The sequence below is a fragment of the Cinclus cinclus genome, chromosome 5, assembly GCF_963662255.1.
Source record: "Cinclus cinclus chromosome 5, bCinCin1.1, whole genome shotgun sequence".
Taxonomy (NCBI): Eukaryota; Metazoa; Chordata; class Aves; order Passeriformes; family Cinclidae; genus Cinclus; species Cinclus cinclus.
Window position 1 is genome coordinate 49,726,616 of NC_085050.1, and position 16,129 is coordinate 49,742,744.

The window sequence follows — 16,129 nt, forward strand, 5'->3', positions numbered from 1 at the left end:
TGTGCTGACACTTAGAAGGTGAGAAAATTTTGAGGTTTATGCTTCTCTCTATCTCAAAAATACTTGTTTGCTTAAACCTTGTTTTAATGCTGACAAGCTGATATATTACTGTGGACTCACAACTGGCTGTTAGCTGATAAAAGAGAGAGAAAACCCACAGTGAACACTGGGAGATTTGTCAGTATTAGAAGAAACAGATGGCTTGGAAAAGAAAAGATTAGAAGGGGAAAATTTGAGTATTCTAGGGAAAAGATTAATTTTGCGTTTTGAGCATAAACTTTTCTTTGATTTATAAAACATCAGCTGGTTTCAGTCTGGTATCAGAGTGCTTACACAAGAAGACAGTCTTAATTAGTCATTTCAGTTTAAATTGGCTGGAGTTTTGATGTTAATTGAATTGTTTTCCCTTTGCAGGGACCTCAGGGGCCTCCAGGACAAAAGGTATAGTATAAACAAGAATGCTGTGAAAGTGATTATTCCTCCTGTGCCAACTTGTAGAAAAGCAGAAAAGGTAAATGGAATAAGCTACTGTACACTGCATTGAATCAATTAGCTTAGGTTCTGAATTTTGTTTTTGCAAAATGGAGCCGTATAATGCGAGACATGAGATTTCTCATTTCCCCCACCATAAGAAGTTCAAGCAATGCAGAGCAGACTGTTTTCAATCTGGCTGCTTAACTTTCAGTTGAAAAGGTCACTATAATTTTCTCATTCATACTCTGGTATGATTAGGAAACCAAAGTTAAAATGTCGTGAAAGTGGGAAGATAAAGTTTCTGATTAAATGCATGTCTACTCAAGTAGATCAGTGCCATATGACTAAAGAATTGACTGGCAGAAACAAAGGATGTAGGTGTTGCTGATAAATAGTGCTTGGTTGGTGGTGTTCAGGTGGTCTGCCGGTGTCTTCCTGTTCCCTTGGTAATCTGAGACCTGGCTTCCTGGGAATGCCTTCAGTGTTATTTGTACTTATTAAAGTTGACTGCCTTGGTTTGATTGAGTGAGTTTAGGATTTATGGAATTACGCCATTAAAACAGTCCTCAGCATATCAGCAGTAACAGCTAGTGAGTGGTACTTTTCTGGTATTTGACTTAGTAATTTTCTAGCTGATTTCAAAAGATTGAAAAGTTGTATGAAAGATACCTAATAAAATAGCTATAACTTGTATAAAGGAAAAAAAAAGAGGAAGAAATAAGTAAAATTGACATATATGAGAAGGATGCCCACTTACCTTCTGAAATAATGTCCTTTAGAGTGAAGCATCTTTTAGAATGAAACTCTTTTAACATAGAAAGTAAAATCATAATCCCACAGCATATAAATTGGTGGAATTTTGGCAGCTGTGGGCTGTATAGAGTTTGCAGGCTAAAGGAGAGGACTACCCTTTGTGTTTGGTAATGCAGGAATGTGGCTCATGTCTAAGCTGCTGTTATAAAGCTATACCCTGAGAATTGTGGAGGAGGATACTTTGCATGTACGACATCAACAAAACCCACGTGCTGATGGACTTTTGAATATCTGATAAACATTTATTTATCATGGTAGAATCAGCTTCATTTTACACTTCCTAACATGCTGTGTTTCATAAGAAAAATAATCAGTTGCCACTGAGCAGAGGAAGTGTTATATATAGGATAGTTTATTGAGGCTGATAGTTTAATGCTGTCCTGAGCTTAGCCTTCTAGTTTTCTGGAAAACTGATACAGAGATCTGAAAATATTCATTCAGGCCCCTTTGCAGTAGCTTAAAGCCATGACTATGCATGCAGCAAAAAGAGAAAACAAGGATGCTAAAGTAGAAGCTTCAGGAGAAAGGGGGAGAGCATTGTGAGTCATGGAGATATGCTGGGATGTGGTATATTATTTCTTACTGATTCAAAGTTCTGTTACTAGCTCTTGGAGGGTTATTGAGACCCTCATGAGTTGCTTCCTTTTCCTGTTTCACAGGATTTCCCAACTCTACTAATTGAAAAATGTGTGCATCTGTTTTGGACCCATTTCCTTTGGTTGTCGGTGATAATTTTAGTGATACCTCAAGCAAAATAGAGGGGGAATTGCCATGCAGCAATCCTTTCAGTTCCCTTGCTGAGCAGCATCATCTTGATAAAATAAGAGGAGAATGCTGTACAAGCTTTCCTGCTTTCCTCATGCTTTGTGTTTTCACTGTGTTTTCCATAGCAAGTTACGTAAGGTCCTTCAAAACAAATTATCCATCACACAGAAACTTAGAGTATAAGAGCTTTGTAAAAAAGATCCCTCCAATGTTATAAGTAATTGTTAATTTTTTTTTCCATTCTTTTCCCTTGTGTTTGGCCTGTATTGACCTTTTAATTTTGATGGTGCTAGTGTTGATGCAGTTTAAAAATGTATCTGTAATTTATACTGTCAGACTGAATCACCACACATTATCTCTTAAAAGCCTTGAGATGGATTGGTGCTACAAGTTATGGAGTTTGAATGATCCCTCTAGAAGCATTGATAGTTTTGTTCAGGTGCTATATTCAATTGCATGGGATCAATTTAAAAACTTATTGAGAGCATTAAATGGAATAGCATTTTAATTCTTACATTTCTTGTGAAGCATCCACAACATTACAAAATATGAGCTTGAAGCTTGTTTCTTGTTTCCATGCAGCCTTTATAATGTGCAACATGAGAATATGTCTAGTTAGTATAAAATCTCAACTAAAAAGAGAGCTCAGCTTGGGTAAAAATGAGTTCTTGAAAAATATATTACAGCTACAATAAGCAAACATTCACTATTATTTCTAAATACTGTATTATGAGATGAAAGGTTTCATGACCTGTTTAATTTGCTAAAAACTGGCGTCTGTTTCCCTCCAGGGTTCTGTCGGAGTGCCTGGTGTTCCAGGGAGAGATGGACAAGTGGTGAGTTCTCTGACTTTTTCAGCACTGCTGTTATTTATGTAGTGGATTAAAGCAATTTTGGGCTTGTCCACATGAGCAATATGCAACCTTATATCCAGAGCTGTGGTTTCAAATTGGCTTCATGGAAAAGGCCATATAATGGGCTTTGTGCTCTGTAGTAATTTTTTTTCTACTTTTACTTGAACAAGCAGCAAATGTAATTAATTAAGCTGAAAGTCTGGTGTTCAGATTTGGTGATGACTGATAGGATGTAGAAAGAAATGTGTATTAATAGTGTGTTACTTGAATCATCATATTTACAAACAAAGGGTTTTTACTTTTTGTTAACTCAGTCCCATGATGCAAAAACTTACGTTGATATTGGGTACTGATATGGTGCCAATACATAATTAATACAGTCTTTAAATAGAGAAAGAAAAAGAGATGAAAGTGCTGCTGGAGGATAATTTGAAATTGGAGTTTGGGGATGAAAACACAGAGGAATAAATCAAACAAATATTTTTGAACACAAACAAGAGGAAATGCTAATTTAGGCAAGCCACTGTCAACCCTAAGTCATAGTTCAGAACGGCCTTCCATAAGGAGAGGTCACAATACAGCAGCAGGGCTGCATTACAGAATTGCTAAGGTTTCTTGGCAAGTCTGGGTGATGAAGTTTAAATAGTGTACCTCCTTGGCTGTAAAGAGTATTATCCATCTGTTGTTTCCGCACGCCCTAGCATTCCTAGTGAACTTCAAAAGCACTGGCAAGGGATGCTAGAAGGAAAACGAATGATATATGTATTCACCAGGTTCAAGCAGCAGCAGATGGGAGTGTATAAGTGTTCTATTAGACAATCCTCTCTTCTGCTTCCTTCAACAAGAGCCCTAGGAATAAGCGTTAAGATGTTTCAAATAATTTATATTTAATTTTTCTTTAAAAAAAGAGAAACTAAAGAATGTACTGTTTCTAATAGCATAATACGTAGTATTAGACCTGTGTCTTGAGAGTGCTTATAAGAAATAACATAATAATAATTTATTTTACTTTTGTGATAGGAATTTATTTTTAAACTAATCAGAGTATTACGACTAATGTGAAACAACAAAATAAAAACTATTCAGAATTAACTATATATATAAAAATATCATAATATATAAGAAAATAATATGAAACAAATTTGCATTAAGTCCTCAGATTTTTTCCTTCATTTTTTATAGCTTCATTCAGTTGCAACAGGAATGGTAGACAGTGCTTACTAACTGAGATGCTGTTGCTGTACATAATTCAAGTAATTTTTGTGGCCTGAGTGAAATGCCAGTGAAAATTTACTTTGTAGTATGTCTGTAGGAATATGTAAGAAGACTGGAGAGGGTGAAATTGGAAACCACTTTGAATACAACAGAATTTATGGTTCATATTTTATTCAAGAACTTTATTTCTAATAGTAATCATGCAAACTCCAGCCAGAAAAATTCATTCAGATGAGCAGAAAAATTGGTATTAACAAAATGTGTCAAATATGTGATTAATATGTCATTTTGAAATGGAGACAGGGAATTTTTTTAAGCTCTGTGGCAAGGTTGTTGCTTGTCTGTTTTTAGGATACCACATAGACTTATCTGCAGCCATGTTTCAGGGGGCATAAAAAAATGTGCAGTTGAATATTATGGGAAGATGCAAACAAATCTTTAAATGTTGATCATTAATTTTAAACTGTGCTTTAAAAAAAAAACCTCCAAAATTTTCAATTTATGGGTGTCTGTTTGATTTACTTCAACATTCATAACATCTGTAACTTTGCAGACATTTTAAAATTATTACCACTTTATTAAAGATGTCAAGGTGTTTTTAGTGTATCTGGACTGCTTTACTTTTGACATTTAAGAAAAAAAATCTAAATTACTGAAGTGAAACATAGATGCCAACACAAAAAACATACAGAGAAGAAAACATTGCTGTTGCATTCTTCAGTTTGATTTCCCCAGTTTTTGTTGATACTGACTAGAAAGCACGTCCACATTTGCAAAAAAATATTATTTTCTTATAATACTAGGCAGATGAAAGTTGAATGTTGCTATCTCTTTTAATAAATAGATTTAAAAATTCTGCTAGCTTGGAAATAGTGGTAGAAATTAAGTTTAAACTGAAGCAGTGTTTGCCTGAAGTTAGAATATATATTGCAGCCTAGGAATCCCATGTTAATATTTTGCAATCAAAAGGTAATTTCTTTCATTTCTATGAAAAAACAGATTCTCAGAGCAGTGTGACACACAAGATGTTAAATGAGGACCAAAGTGGTGATTTTAGGAGTTGGGCTGTACTATGAGCCAGCTGCTGGCACTTCTGTGTTTACTCATTCAGATTCATGGCGACTTGCAGAGTTGTTGGGTTCAACTTGCATGCGTGATGTGAGTCATCCCCTTTTTAGAAGTTACTTAGTTTAGAAGACTTTACAAAAGCCTTACTGTCTTGGTTGCCTTTTGGTCAATGAGCTCTCTCTGTCAAACAGCAGCATGTGCAGTGCACTGAGTTTCAAGTTAATATTTTTCCTTAGTTTAAAAGGCAGTGAGTGCTGAGCACATGCTTAAATTTAAAGTGTGTGAGTGTTTTTCTCATTTGGACAATGAAGTATTTTTCAGCTAATGAATGTCAGCAGTGAATTAGCTTTGCTCTGTCCTCAAGCAGTTGAACAAAACAGAGTTAGGTCATCTCCATCTTCTAAACGCCTCTGTAATTTTCCTTTTTCTTTCTTTTCGCCTCTTCTTTAATTGAAATACTGGGCTATGAGAGATGATTGACAAGTCTGACCAGTAGGTCTGGGAATGAGATCATAAATTCTGAGTGCACTTAGAATAGTTTTCTAATCCCTTAACATATGAACCACTTCTCTTAGACAATCTCTAGATACTAGAGTAAGTGTAATTTTACACAACCCACATGTTTTTGCAGGACTGCTAGCTAGTAGATTTTTTCTTGTATTCAGAGTAGCAAAATCACTGCCATAAAACCTTCACACATTAGGCCAAAACCAGTGAAACATTACAGGTAGTCTTGCAAGGACATTTACAATCTTAATTTGTTCCTACATTTGAGAAACTAGAGCAAGTTTATCTTGAGAGCAGTAACTGGGAAGGAGCTGCTTAATAATACCTGCAGCTGGAGAGAGTGTTTTTTTCTGGGATGGAGCAAAACTTGCTGAGATAAGAAGTCTTTCTGAGTGCTCCTTTACTTTTGCAGACTGTTGTGCAGTCCACAGTTTTCTTTCTACCACAGTGCAATGGCAGATAAAATTCCCTTTCTCCACCCCTGGCAGAAGCTCCTCAGGCACTTGAAAAGTATGAAAAAGCATTAGTTCTGTGTGGAGATAGGAGGTTGCAGTGATCTAAGGATATCATATCCCTACATTCATCATGTTGAAATGACTACAAAGTGCTTCTTGGAAAATTCAACCCCGCAAGTGTAGAATATATATTCTGGTATTTGTTAAGTGGTGCTGATTTAATAAGGGCTCTCAGTGACTGAAGCAGTGACACAAGGAGAAAAGCAGGGATTTCTTAAGATGGTATTTGGCCTGAAGAAACCCAGTTTCTGGAGTTTGTGCAAAGAACTCTCTGTGTTATAAATAAGAGTTTGCCTGGTGTGCGTAAACCAACACTCTCAACTTCCATAAATCGCTTTTTCTTATGCAGTACTTGATATTTTGGTGGGGATTTTTATAAGGCTGTATTGAAAACAGAATGAGTGGTCACGATAGATCCCTTCATTTTGAATTCTTTTGGTAGATTGGCAAAAGCGATTTGATAAACCTCAGAAGAACTTTCCTTCCTATGAGTAGAGTCAGAGCCTGGGTATGCACATTTCTTACTGCTTTCTTCATGTTTCTTGCTTCTCTAACGTACATGTATTTCCTTATTACTGTGTACAGTGCTGTGTATGAACACATTTTGAAGGTAGCAGTATGAAATCTCTTCAGTGAAATGAGGAAGGGTATGCATGTGCTAACATTTTTTCAAATAAAGGGAGGAAGCATCCTAAGTATAGTTCACAAATTCTCAGACACATTTGCAGGCCAGCTGAGTCTTGTTGAAGAACCAGGGACAGGAGAAGTTTCCAATCCTTAAACAAACAATTTTAAGTTACTTTTGAGGGGTGCAAAAAGCAAGTTGAAAGGAATTGAATTCAACCCTGGTTTGAAATGGAAATCATAGTAACATATCTGAAAAACCACTTATTTACCCTCTGTCCTCATCTATGTATTTTAGAGTAAAATTAGATTGGATTAGGTATGGGGCCTCTTGTGTTTCCTTATCCCTTAATTGATTACATTCTAGTGACTGAAAAAATATAGCAATACTGACTTTCTTTCAGGGTGAGGTGAATATCAACCAGCTGGTGTAGCAGTTACGCATCTCACCAAAACAAAACCGATTTCAGAACAGCAGCCTCCAGGCTTCTTTTCTGTTACAAACACGAAAAGCTGGGGCCTCCAGCCATGTTATTTTTAGCTGATTAATTCTGGATATTAAGGCATATGCCTCAAGGGCAGAAAGCACTCCAGTGAGAAGAAGCATGCTTTCACCTGCCTCAACTCCTTTGATACAGACTCCAGTGGGTTACACATTTTCAGACCATTTCTGAAGTAGATTTTATGAATTCATATTGACAGATTTTTTTCTCATATTACCAGCAGAGCCCAGGCAATGCTCTATACACTTGAGTACTCACCAAATTCAGATTTACTTCAGTGTAAGCATTGAGACTGCCCCTGCCACTAGAGTATCTCAGGAAACTGCTACACCTATTTATTGAGCAAGGTGCTGAAATTTGTTCTTTCCCCAAATATAGTAAAGACAGTCTGTCAGAGTTAATTCAGTTATACAATTAATGCAGGCTCAAGAGTGTCAGGACTTGAACCAAGGTGTTCTGCCATGTGTCTAAAGGAATATCCTTCTGCTTTTGTTTTGCATTATCTGAAACTACTGAATTGAATGGCTGGGTTGGGTATATTCTTGACATGTTAGCATTTTGTTTGCCTTGATAGTTCTTATCAGTTGGAAGAATAAGCCAAACACTTTTGAGACTCTGAGCATTTTGTTGAAGCCATTTCTAGAAATTATCAGGTTTTGAATAACTAAAGGTGATCCCCTTTGTAACTCATTCAGTAATTCCTCAGCATTGCAGTTTGCTGATAACAGTCTTCTTTCTAATTCAGTGCAGTAGTGACAGTAACTTAGTTTGTTAGAGTGCTGCTATTTTTGAGGAACCAAAGTGCTTATCCTCCTGTCATGGCATTTGGGGTTAACATGTGGAACTGTCAATGACAGCTCCCCATCTACAGGTTTGCTTCTGAAGCATGGTAAATACTTTCCTGTTATTGACAGTAAACAAGTATTGCAATATATCTCTTTGAAAGTGAACTGACAGTATTCCACTGATGAGGACTCTGCAATTTCTCTGTGGCATGTAAACAACAGCAAAACAATCCCACTGTGTCTGCAGCATACTTCTGTGGAAGTTGCTATCAAATAAATTACTGGAACATTTACAGGCCTGCTGAGTTAAGCTGATTGATTTTGGGTAAGTGAATGAACAAAAGAACATTTGCTGGAAATTTTATTTCCACTATTCTGGAACCGCTTATGAATTCGGTAAACTGAAAATAATTGGATTCTGGTGGTGAATAACTGGATACTTCAGTGTATATGAGGGTTCTAGTGGCAGTGTCTTTTTCTGCAGCAGACCGGAGGTTAGACAATTACCTTCTAGTGCTGCATACTTTCTACATTATATTTGGGAAAATGAATTTTTTCTAGCATTTTCCAATAGTTTATCATCTATTTGTGCAGTGGGTCATGTCATGAATACAGAACTCTTACTTTGGGGTTGGACAAGTTACACAAAGGCAAGATAAAAATAACTTCATATGAAAAAGAAGTCAAGGGTTACCTAAACAGTATTTATAATGCAATATTTGCTTGTTTACCAGTGTGGAGCATGACGTTTGTGCATCTGGTAGTTTTGTTGCTGCTTTGGCACAGCAGAACCTTGATAGACAGGATGTTCAGATAAGATGGTGCTGGCGCCACAGCATCCCATGGAGCTCTAGCTCTTTCCATCATGGTGTCAGTTAAGCTGCACCTTGCTGAGGTGGTTTTTAGAAATCATAGCCCATCTCAGTGCCAGGAGGGACTTTTGAATTTTTATTTTGGTGTATCGTGGTAGTTCCACACGATGTTTGTTGCACAGGACAGCATCTGTGGTGTGGTTTAGCTGAGAATAAGAATGCAGAAGGGCAGAAAGTAGCAATTCCTTTAAATTGAGTACCAAGGCACTTCACACCTCAGTACAGCATCTTCCCCACTGTCCATCACTTTTTTTGGGAGAAGTTCCATAGGGATGCTCTGAGGGTACCTTCACACAATTTCTCTGGGTCTTACATCTTTTTCTTGTGTGAGGGTGCAGTTTAGCCTTCATTAATTCTCTAGCTGGGATCATGGGTTGTGTTTTATGGACACTAAAAAGTTTTAGAATGACTGCCATCACTCTGTTACTGAGTGATAATTTTTCAGGAGTTCATGACTGGAGAAAGACGAGCTGTGAGCTAAAGTTGGATGTAGTATAGAAAAAATAGATGCACTATAGAAAAAATGACTCTTTAAATAGGATAAAAACCCCACTGTTGAGGCCACTCTTAGAATACTGTGTCCCGCTGTGGGTTCCTTACTACAAGAAAGACATGGACATACTGGGTAGAATCCAAGTAAGGCCTCAAAGATGATCTCCAGAGGTACCTTCTAAGTTCAAGCATTCTGTAATTCTGTGAAAGATAAAAGAAATAACAATATGCTGCCTTGATTTGAAAGCTGGCTGATGTGCAGAAGACAATTGTTTCTGCATCCTAACACCTTTGCTGTCAATGCTATTAAAGAGAGACTACACCAGCAGTCAGAAAAGACATTAGCCATATCCTGGTGAATGTGAAAAGCATTTGACATTGAGGATTTAGCTTTATAGCTTCTTTCATTTTATCAGGTTGAAAAGCAGTCTGATTTAATTTTTTTGTGTCGAATGACATTGTTGAATGCCTGGTGTTCCCTTGCATGCATCACTCCTTGAATAGCAGTGTCATCATCTTCAGCCTCTTAAAGGTCAGCTGTGCTTTTTGTTCATCTCCAAAACACTTACCTGTAGGGCTGAAGTGTACTTGTACAGCATTTTACACTCCAGTTTTACTCTTACAGCATTTTGCACTCTGGTTTTAATACAGGCTTTTAGTAATAAATAAAAGTAAGTAAATGGAAGAAAAATAACTAACTATACTTCCTAACAGAAATATTTCAAATTATTTTCATGGCAAAAATCAAAATCATTTTTTGGGACCAACTTGGCTAAAATGACACAGTGTTTGAGTAGGGAAGAGCTATCAATCTAGTTGTCTTCAAAAGTTAACAACTCTTTGCTTCTTAACTGCTTTGAGGGGAGAATTTCTATTTTTGCTTTGTGGTTTGGTTTTCTTGTTTATTTGGGGGGTTTATGTTAAGGCTTACTGGAATTGTAAAAATATCTGCCCATAAAGCCAGACTGCCATGCCTGCAGGACATGTGGAGTGACAGTGGGAGGCTCCCTGGCACAAAGCTTGTTTAGCTGTACACTGGGAATGTTCAGCAGGGCTAGGACATAGAGCCACTTACGGGCTGTACATTTGTCACTTCACCTTATTACTCCCTGATTCCTTGTACAGAAAAGAAAACAGAGGTCTAACATAGGGAAAGGAATATTTTCCCTGTTCTTCTGGGCATTAGAAACAGAATGATAATCACTTCAAAAACATAAAGTCACAAGGTCATTTCTATGTCATCCTTCTAGGTTTGCCTTCAATCTTTCCCATTCCCAGAGGTAGTTTCTGCACTTCAAAGACCTCTGCCTAGTATTTTCAGTACTACAAGTATGTCAGAAATGTGATTGCTGGTGTGAATGGGGATTTACTATGACTAGGTGGCAGGCTGAGATTTTCACTTTTTTTCCATAGAAAATAATCTTTTGTTCTATTATTTCAGTACTGTTTTTGTCACAACAGTAGCCCTCTGCATCCATAGCACATGATATGTAAACCTGGGAGGAAAATGCAAGCTTGGAACTTCAACCTTTTGCTTAGAGATTTAAGCCCCTGAAAGCATCAGCTGACAGCAGCTGTTTGAAAATGAAGGGGACAGAAACAAGCATGTTTGGGGTGTGGGAATGAGGGGAAGCAAGTGTATATTCATGGGTCCCTTCTGCTTCATTTTGTCAGCTGGCAATTTTCTTCAAGAGCCTTTTAGGTCAATCCTTTAGGACGCTCACACCTAATCTCCAGCATCTTCAAATCCTGACCACTCATATACCAAATGCCTGTGCCATTTTATCAGCCTCACAGCTACTGTTGTCCAAAGCAGCCTTGAGAAAGGGCTGACACAAGTGACTATTTAATTCCCCGAGTGCTTAATGGTACCTATCATTTTTTGCTCTGGCTTAGAAAATGCCTCACTAGAGTTTTGCTAGAACTTTGATGATTTTGGTTTGTTTTTTGAAACAGTCCAACTCTTGAAATTAAAATGTAATTAATGATTCCATTACCTAATTTAGAAATACAATGGAACTTGCTTTCATGGACAATCAGAGTTAATACACTTACTATTAAATCTGCCTGCAAAAGTAAGAAAGAGATAAATTCTTAACAGAAGGCTTTTATGGAGGAATAGAAAATACATCTTGTTGTGTTTGGAAAAGACTTTATCTTAATGCCTCTGTAACTTCTGAGTAGAGGATTGGTTCATCATGTGTACTGAATTTGAACACTGTGAAAATTGTTCACTGAGTTTCTGATACAAAATACTGATCCAAATTTGATTGCTACATTAGCTATTGGATTTAATTTTCCCACATTTTTATGAATTTAAATAGCAAAGACCTTTTAGAAGGACCTAATTGCGGACTTTTTAAAATCTTTATTTGGCTGTTATTTTAATGTGCTTTGCTATGTCAGAAGTGTGATGCAGTTCTCTGTGTGAGGGTTATCAAAGGCAATTCTTGTGAAACTGAGAAGCTTCTGCAGAAGCTTTTACATAATAAGCCAAAAGCTCTAGTTGTTTTACGATAAAGTCTAACTATTGCATTATCATTTTATCTAAAATGACTATCTGGTTTTCCCATAAATGTGGGATATAAATGCTAAGAAATATCTTCTAGAGGTTTGTTGGGTTTTTTTTTTGTTTAACTTTTTTTTTCTTGTTTGCTTCTTTATTTTTTAAAACTGAAGATGGGAAAGAAGACTGAAAATAACTGTTACGTGCTGATTGACTTATGAAAGTAATTTATGACTCCTTAAACTGTAGAAGAATAATATACTACCCATTAAACATGCCCAAAATTTGGAACACTAATGTAACGCTGATGGTTTTTAAATCTTTTAAAACTACTTTTCAGCCACTATAAGAGTATACTTTTCAGCCAGATATAAGAGTATAAAAAATGGACAAGCAAAGTATATTTTAAAAATTGAAAAGCTCTCTGTGTTTCCAAATTCTTCCATTTCTGAAACAGGCCTTTCTCATTTTATTTTGTTATCTGTCTTTGGTCTGAGACCAGAAGCACAAATGTCAAAATAAATTAAGATAATCATTTCTTGCAGCATTTCTAAGTTGTAGAGAAGAGGAAAGCATTGGCAGTCTTGCTGGGAACTGTGCTTTTAAGGTTAATTGGACAGATTTTAAGAATCAGGAGTCACAGGTCTCCTTTCTGTTTAGTGTTTTCACCTCAGTTTTTCTGTGTGTTTCTACCTCCTTCAGCAGAATAATTTCTTACCATTCATGGGTTAGAGTTAATCCGCCCTAACTGATGAAATAAGTCATTTTAGTGCCTAGCTGTGGAGTGTGTGTTTGCAGTGTGTTTTAAAATTTTGTTTATCATTACTTACCTGCTATGAGAATGTTCATATATTTCATCATGTCCCTCTTACCTTCATCTTTTTTTTTCTTTGCCTTTAGGGTGAACCTGGTTTGCCTGGAATAGCAGGAGAGAAGGGAGAAGCAGGGCTCAAGGTCAGTATTGAAAGTAGATTAAAAACAGAAACAGAGAGTATGTGAGTGCATATGTAGATGACAGTTGTGCTTTCCAACTTGGGTTTATATTCTGACTGGCTTTTAATGATCTGCTCCCTCCAGTGATCAGTGCTGTAAGAGGCTTTACACATCTCACCATAAAGAAGCATATTCTGCTGTGCATGTATAATTCCAGTCAGTGGCACTGATGCATAAACATCCACTCCCAGCTGAATGCAACATGCCTGCAAGTGTTTGGGAATCTGGGGACCTTTTGAGAACGGCTTTGTTTATGCCCCTTACAATGTGTTTCAGGATTCTTTTCAAGAACTGCTGTGGTCAATTCTTTGACAAATGTCAGGATGAAGTCTTGAGGGCTGATCCTGCTGCTATGGAAGTTAGCAACAAGCCTCATTAGAAGCATATCTCAGCCTGTATTTGTTATATCAGAATGACACTTTGCACTTCATCGTTATATAGTTTTTTCTGTTGTCTAAATATCAAACAAGTGAAATAAAACATAAAGCTTATGATAACTTCATTTAAAAGAAAACTCGACATGTCCAAGATGATGGGATGTGTGGGCCTCTTGGAGAGGGTAATGGTAATTTCTAATCCCATCAGCTGTGAGTGCTTGAGTGTCTCTGGTGCCCATGTGCTCCTCAGCTGATTCTGTGCATCATGCTGCTGCTGACAGCCATGCAAGGCAGCCTCTTTACATTTACTGACTGGCTACTTATCCATCAGGAATGAAAACAAACCATTTGGGAGCATGACCTTTTCTTATTTTGTATACAGAAGAAGCCAAATTATGGCAGTTGATGCTTAATTTGTATTCACAGCTGTAGTCTCTGAGTTGCCTAGCGACTGCCAGCCATCAGAAGGGGCAAAGATGAGCCAGACTGCACCTCTGAGCAGAAATGCAGAGATGAGTTGTCAGGGTCAGGCTGGTGTGCAAAAGTGCTTTTGCAGTTTTTCAAGCACGCTTTAATTTTGAAAAAATTAATGAGTATAAGCCATCTTTTTGTTACAGAAATTGTTACAGACAATATAAGGAGCACTGAAGGCTCCTTACTCTGAAACAGGTCTGAATTAGTTCAAGACACTTAAGGCATTTTCTCTCTCTTGAGGAACCTTCTGAGCAATTGACAGAATCATAGGACTTTCCCTTCACATTCAGACTTTTTGTTTCCTTTGTTTGTTCCCAAAACAAGGAGAACCACATGTAGGAGCCACCTAGGTCCCTGCAGGCTGCTTCTCAAAGACATATGCCTCTTTGTCATGGTGCAGGACAACATAGTGAGAGAAGTCTTCACATGCAAACCATTAACCATTGAAGCTTTAAAAAAATATGTTAAAGTTGTATTGTCCATTGAGATCTATTAAATTTACATATTCTCTTGTTCATTGGAGATTTTCTTGCATCATCTGAGACATTGTCATCAGTAGTGACATAATTATTAGTAATTATAGTAATACTAACATTAGTAATAACTAATGATAGTAAGGCTAATTTTTGCCTGAGTTAGTAACTTACAACTTCTTTGCTCCAATTATTTTTCTTAGGGTGACCCTGGAGAAAGAGGAGAAAAGGTGAGATGTTTAATTTCCTTTGTTGTGGTTCTGTTTTGGATAACTTGCTTGGAGAATCACCAGTGCACTGATCTCAGGTTTAAAAATAAAAAGCCACAGCTACTACCTAGAACTTGAGTGGAAGTGTGCAGCCTTTCTGAGGGTCAGATAATACCTGCTAATGGAAGTTATTGATCTGTGATTACTGCGGAGGGATTAGTCACAGAGTGCAGCAATTTTGTTGAAGGCTTCACAGCTTAGCAATCATTCGTAACTATGGTAACTCTCAGAATATGATGAGCCTGTCTGAATAGAGATCCACACATTTCTCATAACTTGGTTTTGATGCTCTCACACCTGTGTGGAATGAAACAATTAGGTAACACAGTGATAAAACTACATAGATCATAAGTGATACCTCTATAACAAACTCTCCATGTACTAAAAATTGAATGCTCCATTTGTGTTTGGGTCAGTTTGAGTAAGAGCAACGGAGTCTGCCCCCATGATCTTCAGTGCTGTTGTCTGGAGAGGCACCAGCAGCACAAGTAGCTCACTGATGATGCTCTTACTTGCAGTGAGGTGGCAAGAAGTTGCTTTTCTGTTGTCCAGTCATACCAAGGCAAGACAAGGGGGTGGAACAAGCTCATTGCTGCAAAAGAGGAGTATAATTCTGCTCTTCCAAGTACAGAGGCTGGTAGGAGCACAATGAGTTTAGAGTTGACTTCCTCATCTGCTCACAGGGGCAGTTTGAGAAATAGCATAAGCCTTATTCTGAGTAGGAATCCATGCACAGCATCATCTTCTGCAAGTATAATTAAAAGATTAGCTGTTTGTACTGAGGTGCAGTTTGCTCTTGAGAAATGTTTACCTATGTCTTTGCAGCTACAGCTGAATTTCACTTCCAGATCGGTATAAATCTGTGTAATAGCAGCTGGAAGCATTCTTTGCCCAGGCAATTCATTTCACATTTCCAAAAGCATACCATAAAAATAGTCGAGGGAAATCTTGAAAGTCTGTACCCCACATGCAGAACTATGTAATCATGAAATATTCATCATGAAATAATTTCTTCTGTTAAAATGGTATTTTTAAACTACTTCAGTAGTTCTGAGTTTGCTTTCAGACATAAAAGGAATAACAATTAATTTTAATATGCACTGAATTTTTGTTACCATTCTATTTTTCCATAATTATCCTTTGTCTTTTTGTAAAAAGTTACCATTAGAGGTACCTTCAATATGCTTTTTCATGTCAAATGAACTTGGGATGACATTGCTCACTGTTACCCTTCCATGTTTCATGTATGTTTCCTTAATTGAATTGCTATTAGCTTGTTAGCTAGTTCCCATTATATCAGTGACTGGGATGTATAAATTGCTAAGTCCTCTCCAAATGGAATTTCACCATTAAGGTTTTCAGAACAATATGACAGATACTGAATAATGTTACTTGAATAGTACTACTGGTTATCTGACCAAGGCCAGGAATGTGTTTTTAGTCTACTTAGGCTCTGTTTTTATCAATATTTTTTTGCATTTTAAATACTTCTTGCACTTTACATGAACCTCAAGTCCCACAGAAAATTTTAGCCTATATTCTTAACATAT

The 16,129-nt window shown here is 37.1% G+C and overlaps 1 protein-coding gene across 1 annotated transcript in view; it reads left to right on the forward strand.

Moving 5' to 3' along the window:
- COL25A1 (collagen type XXV alpha 1 chain) overlaps positions 1–16,129 on the forward strand; it is a 295,085-nt gene that overhangs the window by 226,416 nt on the left and 52,540 nt on the right. The window contains exons 11-14 of the mRNA XM_062493773.1: positions 415–441; positions 2,844–2,888; positions 12,894–12,947; positions 14,514–14,540. Of these exons, the coding sequence (XP_062349757.1) occupies positions 415–441; positions 2,844–2,888; positions 12,894–12,947; positions 14,514–14,540 (153 nt within the window). The remainder of the gene's footprint in view (positions 1–414; positions 442–2,843; positions 2,889–12,893; positions 12,948–14,513; positions 14,541–16,129) is intronic.